At 36.2% G+C, this 12,341-nt stretch overlaps 1 protein-coding gene across 1 annotated transcript; it reads left to right on the top strand.

Moving 5' to 3' along the window:
- Positions 1 to 7,566: 7,566 nt before the first annotated feature.
- Positions 7,567 to 12,341, top strand: LOC107478524 (uncharacterized exonuclease domain-containing protein At3g15140). Its single transcript, XM_016098658.3, has 6 exons — positions 7,567 to 7,906; positions 9,201 to 9,403; positions 9,903 to 9,983; positions 10,378 to 10,494; positions 10,748 to 10,871; positions 11,785 to 12,341. Exons 1-6 carry the CDS (start codon positions 7,679 to 7,681, stop codon positions 11,983 to 11,985), a joined length of 954 nt encoding a protein of 317 aa, XP_015954144.1. The 5' UTR covers positions 7,567 to 7,678; the 3' UTR covers positions 11,986 to 12,341.

Raw genomic sequence — 12,341 nt, 5'->3', positions numbered from 1 at the left:
AGGTTGATCTTCCTTCCAGATTCCACACGTGCCTTTTTCTCGCATTTTTCGATCTGGTTCCGACGCTTTGGTTCGTCACCTCCGGCATCATTGTGATCCTCTCTTCGTCAGCTTTCCAACACCGCTGAGATCTCCGCCAGAAGCCACTGGACGCACCGCCACGCGCCGCTGAAAGTTCGCTGTCCACCTCCATTGTTCCTCCTCCAAGATGCTTCAGTAGCCGTTGGATCTTGCTGCTGATCCCACGCTCTTGGAGCCTCCACGTGTCACGCCGCCAGCTTCCACAGCGACCCGCACGCCCGCTATCGACCCGACCCGGACCGGCCCGCTGGTTGATCCGACCTCCACTTCAGCGTCAGCCTGTCTTCTCCGTCCTCTCGCGGGCTGCCACGTGTCACCATTCTGCTGACGTGGCGCTGACGTGGCAGTCAAGTGGGACCCTCTCTAAGGTTTTTTGGTGAGCTTTTTTCGATTCTGCACTCCGATTTTTCATTTTCTACTCCGAAATTGTCGTTTTCTCTCATCTCTTTGATCTTTGTGACTACTATCATGGAAAAGTCAGATATTTTTGCTGCCACCAACAGAAAGGGAAAATTCTGTCAAAACTGTAACCGTTCTGGGCACCTCTTCTCCGACTGTCCTTCTGTTGGATGTCGCACATGCCACCAGAAAGGTCATATTAGCTACCATTGTTCACAGCTGTTCTGCTGTTACTGCAAGCTCTCGGGACATTTAATTCCTGCCTGTTCTACTCGCCCACCACGACCTAGTCCACTCAACTCGTCTACTATCTCTCTTTCTGATATTGCATCTATTCTTCAGCTTCTTCTCTCTGTTTCTGGTAATATCCCTGCTGCTTTTTTCACCCCTCCAGGTAATTCTAAATGGTACTTTGACTTGGGTTGCTTTAATCACATGTCTCCGTTGCGTAATATTTTCTCATCCATGTCTACCACTACAAATGGACCTTCCGTCAATACTACAAATGGCTCCCTCTTGGACGCAACACACAAGGGTTCTATATCCCATTCAACTCTTAATCTTTCTGATACTTATTATGTTCCTAAATTAAACTTCAATATTATTTCTGTTGGTCAACTTGTTGATCTGGGTTTTGAAGTCACTTTTTTTGTTTCTAGTTGTCGTGTACAGGATTCTCGGACGGGACAAATCATCGGGACTGGACGTAAGATCGGAAGGTTGTTTGAACTCGAGAATCTTCATATTCCTCCTGTACCAAATCTCTGTGTTGCTTCTTCTCCCTCTACCTTCCACTTATGGCATCAGCGTCTTGCCCACACCTCCTTAGGAAAACTATGTCCTCTTGTGTCTCAGGGTGTTTTAGGTCAGGTTCCAAATGAATCTTTTGATTGCATTTCTTGCCAAACTGCCAAACAACCTGCTTTATCTTTTCACAATAATTCATCTCTTACTTGCTCTCCTTTTGATCTCATTCACTCTGATGTTTGGGGCCCCGCTCCCACTGCCTCTATGGGCGGAGCTCGATACTTTGTCATTTTTATTGATTATTATTCCCGTTTTACTTGGGTTTATTTGATGACTAATTGCCATGAGTTACCTCAGATCTATATCAACTTTGCTACTATGATTAAAACCCAATTTTCCAAGGTTATTAAGGTTTTCCGACGTGATAATGCTATGGAATACCGTGATTCCAAACTCTTAGCCTTTCTTGTAGAACAAGGTACTTTGTCTGAGTTTTCTTGTCCTGGTACATCTCAACAAAAATGGTAGAGCTAAATGCAAACTCCGTCACATTCTTGACTCCGTCCGTGCAATGCTCCTTTCTTCTTCGTGTCCTGAGCGTACTTGGGGTGAAGCTGTTCTTACTGCTGTTCATGTTATCAATAGACTCCATTCTTCTGTTCTTGGAAATGTTACTCCCTTTGAGCGTCTTTATCATACCTCCCCAGATTATAGTTCTCTTCGAGTTTTCGGTTGTGTATGTTTTGTTCTTCTTCAGCCTCATGAACATAGTAAACTTGAACCTCGGGCTCGTATGTGTTGTTTTCTTGGTTATGGCACTGAACACAAGGGTTATCGTTGTTGGAATCCTCTCTCTAAATATATTCGTATATCTCGTCATGTTGCCTTCTGGGAGCACCACATGTTTTCTCGATTCTCATCTTTTGAGTCCATTCCTACTACTCAGTCACCTTTGTTTACTAAACCCAATGTTGATCTTTTTCCTAGTGATGATTCTACAGATTCTATCTCGAGTGACCCTCCACAGCCTCCTGTTCTTTCGCCTGCTCCATCTCCCGATGATTCCAGACCGGACAATGATTCTGCTCCTACCGTCATGCCTCCTCCTCCCGTTCGTTCTTCTAGGGTAAGGAATTCACCTCCTCATCTTCTTGATTACCACTGCTTTTCTACTATTCTTCATCAACATGAACCTAAGACATTCAGAGAGGCCTCCTCAAACCCAAATTGGCAACAAGCAATGCAAGAAGAAATACAGGCACTTGAAAAAGCACACACTTGGGATCTGGTTGATCCTCCTTCTGATCAGGAAGTTGTGGGCAGTAGATGGGTATACAAGATCAAGACTCGCTCTGATGGCTCTATTGACCATTATAAGGCCCACTTGGTTGCTCAAGGTTGTACGCAAGAATATGGTATTAATTATGAAGAGACTTTTGCCCCTGTCGCTCGTCTTACGTCTGTTAGAGCTCTTCTTGCCATTGTCGCGGTTAAAAAATGGTCTCTCAGTCAGATGGATGTAAAGAATGCATTTCTTAATGGGGATTTGAAAAAGAGAGTCTATATGAAACCACCTCCGGGATATCCTTGTCCTTCTAATAAGGTTTGTCTCCTTCGCAAGGCACTTTATGGACTTAAGCAAGCTCCTCGTGAATGATTTGACAAGTTTAGCACTACCATATGCAGTCTTGGTTTTACTTCTAGCCCTCATGAGAATGCCCTCTTCATTCGTAAAAGCGAACGTGGAGTTGTTCTTCTACTTTTGTATGTTGATGACATGATCATTACTGGGGATGATGTTGATGGTATCTCTGATCTCAAGGCCTCACTTCACCGTACCTTTGAGATGAAAGATCTTGGTTCTCTCAGCTATTTTCTTGGTCTCGAGGTTATCTCCACCGATGATGGCATCTATCTCTCTCAGGCTAAGTATGCTTCAGATCTTCTTGCTTGCGCTGGGATTACAAATAGTCGCACTGAGTCTACTCCTCTTGAGCCTAATGTTCGATTTACCCCTATGGATGGCACTGTTTTGGATAATCCGACTCTCTATCGACAGTTAGTTGGCAGTCTCGTCTACTTGACTGTCACCCGACCAGACATTGCCTATCCGGTTCATGTACTTAGCCAATTCTTGTCAGCTCCTCGTAGTACTCACTATGCGGCAGTTCTTTGCATTCTTCGCTACATTAAAGGCACTCTATTTCATGGCCTTTATTTTTCTGCCCATTCCTCTTTGTCTCTTCAGGCTTACTCTGATGCTGATTGGGCTGGTGATCCCACTGATCGCCGTTCTACTACTGGTTACTATTTGTTTCTTGGCGATGCTCTCATTTTTTGGCGTGCTAAGAAGCAAATGTTCACTGCTCGCTCAAGCATAGAAGCTGAGTACCGTACCCTCGCTGACACCACTACTGAAGTTATCTCGGTTCATTGGCTTCTTGAAAATTTGGGTGCTCCTCAGTCGTCCCCTAATGATGTTTTTTGTGATAACCGCAGTGCTATTCAGATTGCCCATAATGATGTGTTTCATGAACGCACCAAACACATTGAGATTGATTGTCACTTTGTTCGGTAACGTATCCTTATTAATGCTGTTCGTCTCATTGCTGTTGGAAGACTAGATCAGACTGCTGATATCTTCACGAAAGCTCATCACCAGACTCGTTTTCGGACTTTGTTATCCAAACTCAAGTTGGCATCCTTAGCTCCCACTTGAGTTTGAGCGGGGATGTTAGAGAATCATTAGAATCAATTTAGATCAATTAGTATCGTCTAGTATATCTGTATATTAATTGTAGGATTCTATGCCTTTATTGCTCTAATTCATTTACCACCTATAAATACTCCTTGTATATTGTATCTTTACACACAACTCAATAATACACTTTTCAGATTACTCTCTCAGTCTCTTGTTTCTAACAATAGTTATTATTTTACCACTCAGATGCACATTATAATCTTTAGTCATGTATTCCATAGCCTGTTTAGACTTCAAATCAGGCTAAGTAAGTAGCCTATTCACCAATTTTAATGTTATCCAATGCCTATCAGCTAGGTTGGAACCATAATTCCAAGCACAATTGTGCTTATTCACCAGGACTTCACTTGATAACTACCTTCTGCACTGTTCTAAGAAGTTAGGATCAACCAATGGCATTGTTTACTGGCACATGGTGCCGTAACCCTCTTCTTTTCATTCTTGAGATATACTACATCCTTCCCTTCAAACACAAAATAGTCCTTTAAAGCATTTTTCAAACTCTCCATTGTAACGAATGTTTGCGCAACCTTAAATTCAACATCTCCATATTCTGTCTCATTATTAAATGCATCAAATGCAGTCTTTCATTCATCATCTTCTGATACTAAACTGTTAAATGCATCACTTTCATACTCATATGGCCTCTCATAATCAGAATCTAACTCAAGCGCATCACTCTATCCAAATTCACACTACCTCCTTCATTTTTTCCAACTCTAAGAATATGTGTCCTCCTCCTCTTAAAATATTTTTTTGAAGTCTTTTTCTTGGTTGTCCTAGAAAAAAGAGTTAGACCACTCTTACTTGAGCCAACATGATCATTTTTTTATTTGGGCCAGTCTTATCCACAAATTTTGGGCCAACCTTATCATCTTTCACCTCAGTATTTAGGCCATGAGTAGCTCGTTTCCTTGGTGCACCCATCCTTCGCTTCTTCTTCAACCTCTCATTCTTGCTCTATTTTTCATTGTCTTCACTATTATCTGCATCTTCATATCCAAGAGGAGGAGGTTTGTAAGGCTCATTTTCAATTGTTCCATATCCATCACTTGAAGATGATGAGTCACTTAGAATAACATTCTCAACTTGCTGCTCATTATCCACAACTTCATGTACACTAACTGGATGATCAAAGTAGATATAAATTTCAATAGTTTCCTTATTTCTACTCTTGTTATCCCTTATTTTATTTATCTCCATATTACCATTCATTACATGCAAATCAAACTCAAAGTTAGGGGCCATGCTATCAAACCAATACATGGTCTTATAATTTGTATAACCAAGCTCCCTCAGTAAAGTTTTTAAATCGAAGAAATTCACCAAATTAATATCAAGAGGTGATCATTTCTTCACTTTCCCATTAACATAATCTATTTCACCTTGTGAATTTCTCTTAAAATTTTTTCTATGATGAAAAATAGGAACTACTTTAAACTCATCAATCTATAAAGTACATCTAATCAAATTTCATTTTAAAACACTAATTATCCAACTATGACAGTAATCTAAACCAATCACAAGCAATATTATTTAGGTAACAAATTATTTAGCCAACTTTAGAACATCATTCACGTAAAAAAAACAAAAAAAGTACATTCAATAAATACTCCAACATCAATATGCAGTTGAAAAGAAAAAGTGAATACTACTAAACTTTGAAACCATAAAACTTTATACCAATCAGAATGGTGACAACAGCTACCCCCATTCAACGCCATCAATGACACCGTCAATTGTGTAATTACAGTTATCGTTTGAGATCCTGTCAGCGGCTTTATCAGCAACGCATTCAGCACAACTGCCAAATATTTTGTCGAACATTTCTTATTTCGGGTGAAGAAAAAGACAAAAGTTTAACATTTCTGTAAATAATTTGGGGGTTATATGTGACTTTACAATGTTTTGTTTTAGTAGAAAACTAAAAATTGAGTCGTTTTTGAAAAATGGAAGAAGACAAATCGACCCATATCTATTCTTTTTAAACCAATGTAGCATTTACTTTGAAGGGGACCGATTCCATACTCCCCTAATGTTTGGAGTTTTAAAACTCCTTTGCATTATTAACATTGTAATGTACGTTGGCGCAATATCCTAGATAATTCTATTAATAAAGCTTTTAATGTATATTGACAAAATTATTAATTAATTAATATATATTTTTTTGTAAAACTACCAATACATAATTATAATAAAATTGTAAATAAGATATATATATATAACCCAATTCAATTTAAGACATTGTTATAATTTTAAACTGAGTTTATTTTATATGTATGAATTACTATTTAATTTAATTTTAAAATTAGTTTAATTATAAAAAGACAAAATATACCATTTTAGGATTAGAGTTTAATTATTTTAAAGATTACACATTTATATTTGAATTTAAAAAGATAAATAATCTCTTTTAAAAATTAATTTTAAAATGCTAAAATATTTATTTAAAAATTAATAAAAAGGCAAAATCTCGTTTATATAATGTTGCTTACTGGATTGAATCCTAAATTTAATACCTCTTTGGATTAATGTCAAACTAACAAACTTCATCTTAAATTACTTGCTAATTAAGAAAAAAAAAATCAAAATTGTTAAGTTCTCTTAACCGTTTGATATCTTATAATATGTTAAATTAGTAAAGTTCACTTCAGATCAAAATTAATATGACGAATAGATAAAACAAAAAATGTTAACAATAATATATTGACAAAAATATAATTATTTATGTGATCAAATTTATTTATTATAATTTATGAAGTTAAGCAAAATATAATTTTAGTTATTATCGCTAATTTAACCTGTTTTATTGGTATATAATTTTAAAATCACAATGCTACAAATGAAAAAAATAGTATATAAGATAAGTTTTATGAGATAAATTATAATATCAAATAAATAATTAAAATAAATAAAATTTAAAATTATTAATTAATTAAAATTTATAAACGAATTTAATAATTTATATACCAATAGAACATGTTAAATTTTGGGAATGGATCTTTTTAATTGCTAAAAAAAATTGAAAGTGTAAAGTGTGGTCTTTAACTTTTCGCTGCTCTCTCTTTTATATTTATTATTGGTTCTACTTATAAAATTAATGGTAAAAGATCACACTCTACTCTTTCAATTATTAAAAAAATTCAAAAAAATCTATCTCCTTAAATTTCCAACAGCAAATCATAAAAAAATCTCAATAATAATTATAATTGCTATTTTATTAAAAATATATTTTAAAAGTTATAATTAATGTATTGGTAGTTTTACAAAAAAAATATATTAATTAATTAATAATTTTGTTAATATACATTAAAACCTTTATTAATGGAATTCTCTAAAATATTGCGCCAACGATACATTACAATATTAATAATTTAAAGGAGTTTTAAAACTCCAAACTTTAGGAGAGTATTGTAACATCCACCTACTTTGAATAACCCTCCATATTAACACTAATAAATATTATGCAAAATTTTTCCGTCAGTTTTAATGAAAAATTATACCGGAGGAACCACCTCAGTTCGCTTTTATCAGGAATAAAGATCCGATTGAGAATTTACTCTTAAAAAGTCAATAACTTATTTATATTTTTCTCCACACAAATTTTTCTACTCGAGTCCAGGAAAAGCCTAAAGCAAGCGGCAAAGCAACAAAAGACGCAAATCCTGTGTGTTGAAACCGACGACAGTAATGGCGCTTCTCAGAGCTTCTTTGCTGAAGATGACGTGTCACCGTAACGTTTGGCTTTCATCGGTCACACCACTTACCGTGTACCCCAACTCAAGCTCCCTCCCTCTCCAGCCTCCGATGTTCACTCTCTCAGCTTCCGAATCCCCATCCCATTCCTCTTCCTCGCACGAGCCTCAATTTCGGTGGAAGCCCATGTGCTTGTACCACACACAGGGAAAGTGCAACAAGGTACCAACTTCAACTCCTTCTTCTTTCTCACTAATCCTTGCTAATCCCCAATTTTATCCCTTTAGTTAGTTACACTTCTTCAGTTCCGGTCATCATTTGCAAGCTATCGTTGGAATCTTACACATAGTAAATTAAGTTCTAACATTTTAAGTTAGTGCAAGCTATGTAGCTAACCCCTAATTTGTGAGTTGTGATATTAAAGGGCTCGGTTTAAACAGTGGAATGGAGTTCCTTCGAGCTTTTCCATTCCCTCCTTTTCCAAAATCTCAACTCACAAACACACATGCTAAATAATCAGAGGAAATCGAAGGGACAAGGGTCATACGGTCATTTAGAGGGACTGATCCAGAAGTTACGAACGGGGTGGATACTACCTGCTATTACTTAATATGTGTTCCTTAGTAACTGACAATTACACAACAATGTGCAACTATGTCATTGTGAAAGAAACGTGGAAAAAAGAGGGTAGAGGTAGAGTTCGAATGTATAGGTTTTGATATGACATGACAATAACCGAGCACTCGCCTCCATACTAATGTACTTGATTTATTTGTATGTGCACATTAAATCTGTCCCTGATTATATGATCAATTTGCACATTCTCAAAAGTGAAAGACTAAACTACAGATTGCCTTATATAGTTCATGAAGATGAAGTACTCGCCTTCTTATATATGATTTAAATATTTCAAGATTAATCAATTTGTTCTGAGCATATTCTCTCTTTTACCGGCATATTGCTTAACAAATTTTCTCTAAAGGAATACATGTAGTTTAATCACAAAAAGTAGCAAATTGAGTACCAAAACAGACTACATAGCTGCTCCGGTTCTGGTACCAGCATTTTATTATTTTAGTGAGTATGGTTTTTTACTTTTTAGCACACATCAGAGTAGTGCTGCTATGTTACGTCAGTAGATTTGAATGATTATATTTCATAGTCCACACTTGTTCAACCTGGCACCATCACGTCATTATGGGCTTTCCCAAATGAAGTCTCCAATGCTGACATGGCACCAGGATGAGGGATTTAATTTGTGCCGAATAATCACTTTTTGGGCTGAAATTTTCAGCTTTCAGCTTTTTTAACTTTATAGAAAATTATGTTTGAGAATCACTGTTTCAGAAGTGGAAACAAGGTTAATATTACCTGAACTGTTATCAATGTTCTTGTTCTGAATCATAAAAGTTGCAGCTTAGAAGCTGAAAAACATATGTCTATTGTATTGCTGTCAATTTTATGTGTGAGTAAAACATGTAGTTTTGTTGATGTTTATGCTTCTCCAAATTTGCAGATGGATGATCCTGTCCACATTGAGAGGTTCAATCATGACTGCTCCAGGGAGCTTCAAGTGGCATCTGCTGAGCGGCACAAGATATGCTCTCAGAATTTCGACTTTTTCCTTGTGCTTGATTTAGAGGGTAGGGTTGAGATTCTTGAGTTTCCGGTTCTAATGATTAGTGCTAAAACAATGCAAGTTGAAGACATTTTCCACAGGTTTTGATCTGCCACTTTATAGCATGTCTAGCAGGACTAGTGTCCTATGATATAGCCTGAGACATTCTGTGTTTCTTTCTTTTCTATTTTTTATTTTTTTTTTGTAATTATGTACTACTGTTTTGTTTCCTCTCTAGTTCTTGAAAGAACATCTAAAGTGAAAGAAAGTTTAGATAATAACATGTTGAAATTTATTTATTTGTTTTCTTTTTATTCCCCCCGCAAAATGGTGATTATCAGAAAGTTCAACCTCTAGTTCTAGAAATTCTGTTGAGAATAGTTATTCATTGAACAGAAATAGTAAGTGCTTGTGCTTTCATTCCTCATGGGTAACAACTGGTTTGTGAATCGTGCAACATATTTGAGTTTAGTATACTTTGACCTCTTAATTATTATATTTTGAATTTAAAAATTAAACTATTACTATGTGTATATGAGGATTAACATTTTCAAGATTTGTTCTGTTTATAATTTTACTTTTCCAATGTTCACTTAATAGGTTTGTGAGGCCCACAGAAATGAGTGAACAAAGAATAAATGAATACATTGAAGGGAAGTATGGAAAATTTGGGGTTGACAGGTATGCAGTTTGTTTTTCTCCCTGCCATCTCTTTTGTTGTTCAATTGTTCATGCTTGTCATCTGTGTAAAAGTCTTCTCGGTTTTTCTCATTTTTGTTTCTCCTATAAAAAGAAGTTTAAGAAGCAGGTAGAACAACTCTTCATGCAGTGTTGGTGCTTTCATACTATCATCTGTACATTATGGTTTCTTGTAAACATTTTAGGAGAGTAGTTTTTGCTATGATTTGATATTTTGATTAACAGCGGATTAGATTTGTGAAATATGATCGACTGATTGTAATTTCAGGATGACTGATTGCAAAAAGTCATATCCTTAGAGTGCTTACTTAAGGATTAATGCTGTTGCTACTGCCCACATTGTGTGCCACACTAATACCTTTTTAATTTATTCTAGGGTATGGCATGACACAGCGGTGCCCTTCAAGGAAGTTATTCAACAATTTGAAGCATGGCTGATGCAACGTCAATTGTGGAAAGGTGGGAGCCTTGATGGTGCAGCATTTGTAACTTGGTAATATTGCAGTTCCAGAGTTCACCTCTTCCGCTTCTTTTACATTTTCTCGTTTGTAGTGTCAATTCTTACCTTAGTTTCAATATGTTTCTGTTACTGCATCTCGAATTTAGCAGTATATGTGTGTAGTATATGGTGGTTTCAGATTTAACCCCTTCATTTATAAGGAGAGACTGAGCTTGCAATTATTTCCTTTCTTACATATCTTGAATAATTTGATTTGTTTTTGTATGGAATCCTTTTGCTTTTGCAGTGGAAATTGGGATTTGAAGACAAAGGTACCTCAGCAGTGTCAGGTGTCAAAACTAAAGCTTCCACCATATTTTATGGAGTGGATTAATCTAAAAGATGTATATCTCAACTTTTATAAAAGAAGGGTGAGTTTTTTTAATGTAAAAAGCTGAGGGTATGATTCTATGATATCAAATACTGTTTGCTTTTCCCATGATGACCCATAAAGTCTTGGGTACATGAATTGTCTAGCAGAGTGACAACTTGATTTAATACCATTATACCAATATAAGGTTGCATTATCCTGTAGAATTTTGATTTAATCCTAAACCAATACACTAACCGTTTCATAACCCATGTCTTTTTAGAAAATTTAACATATTTCTCGAGATACATTATAAAACTGGAAGGAGAGTGTGCGACTTGACTCATTGATTTTGGCGAGTTAGTTATTTAGTTGGTTATGCCAGCTCATTTAGTTAGAATGATAGCTAAATTAGTTAGTCTTCCAGTAACTTCCAGTAGAGTGTAGCTTGTGTAAATTGTGGCAATGTAACTAATTTGCAGTAGATGAGTTCATTCTCCCAATTTACATCAGCTTCATTCTTCTTTTCTTCCCTTTTTCTCCTCTCCTTCATCAAATTCTCTCTGTTTCCCTTCGCTCCATTTCTCATCCTTCTCTCAAGAGCTCACATCATAGAGATTGATGAGAGCTCCATCTTCTTAGCACGCAGTTTCCACAGAGTTTATTGGCTTGGTTTTGACTTAATCTTAGTGGTAAGGGTAGATCAAAAATAGGAGCATGAAAAATGTACGACAAACAAGACAAAAAATGGAAATACTATATAGAATTCATAAGCTTGAGCTTTTAGCAAGTTTCTTCCATTGATTGACTGACAGCATAAAATTATAGTGTAGTAAATATGCTATATATGAAATAGGGTATTTTTTAAAACTAGTTTAGCATCTGATCCATTTGCACACTGATTTTCTTATGTTTTGTTTAATGCTAGTTTCTAAACTTAAAATGTTGTATCTTTTATGATGGATGGATTATAGGCCACAGGAATGATCACAATGATGAAGGAACTGCAAATACCATTGAGAGGAAGTCATCATCTTGGAATTGATGACACCAAGAACATAACAAGGGTATTGCAGCACATGCTACTTGATGGTGCACTTATCCAGATTACTGCAAGGAGGAATCCGAAGACGCCAGCAGAGGTTAACTTTCTCTTCAAGCACCGTATTAGATAGCGGCTTTGTCGTTGTCGATGTATTATGTAACTTCTAAGTGATTTGTGTTTATGTTCTGCTGGGTTTTCGAGTGTAATGATACTTGCATGAGTTGTCTACACTCTCAATTAATCCGAACCCAGGTAGCACAGTTAACTTGGTTTTGTTGACTTCATATAGTCGTGCTTGGTTAGTTAGTTATGTACAATTTGTAAATCTTATACATGAAGCCTGTTTTTTTAAAAAAAAAGGGTTAATAAATGCTTGGTTGCGTAGGATTAGCAAGCTAATCATCACTTGATTGGTGAAACTGCTAAAGAACCCAAATGCAATGCAATCCTTTAACGTGATTTAACTGCGTTTAAGTTTTCTTTTTA

Source organism: Arachis duranensis, chromosome 3 (assembly GCF_000817695.3).
Source record: "Arachis duranensis cultivar V14167 chromosome 3, aradu.V14167.gnm2.J7QH, whole genome shotgun sequence".
Taxonomy (NCBI): Eukaryota; Viridiplantae; Streptophyta; class Magnoliopsida; order Fabales; family Fabaceae; genus Arachis; species Arachis duranensis.
This window is presented reverse-complemented; position numbering and strand designations above follow the sequence as displayed.

Excerpts from the sequence above, each read along its gene's own strand:
- LOC107478524 (XM_016098658.3), top strand. The coding sequence starts at position 7,679 with ATGGCGCTTCTCAGAGCTTCTTTGCTGAAGATGACGTGTCACCGTAAC. Across the intron at positions 9,404-9,902 it reads GTTGAAGACATTTTCCACAG|GTTTGTGAGGCCCACAGAAA; the intron begins GTTTTGATCTGC and ends TTCACTTAATAG. Across the intron at positions 10,872-11,784 it reads TCAACTTTTATAAAAGAAGG|GCCACAGGAATGATCACAAT; the intron begins GTGAGTTTTTTT and ends GATGGATTATAG.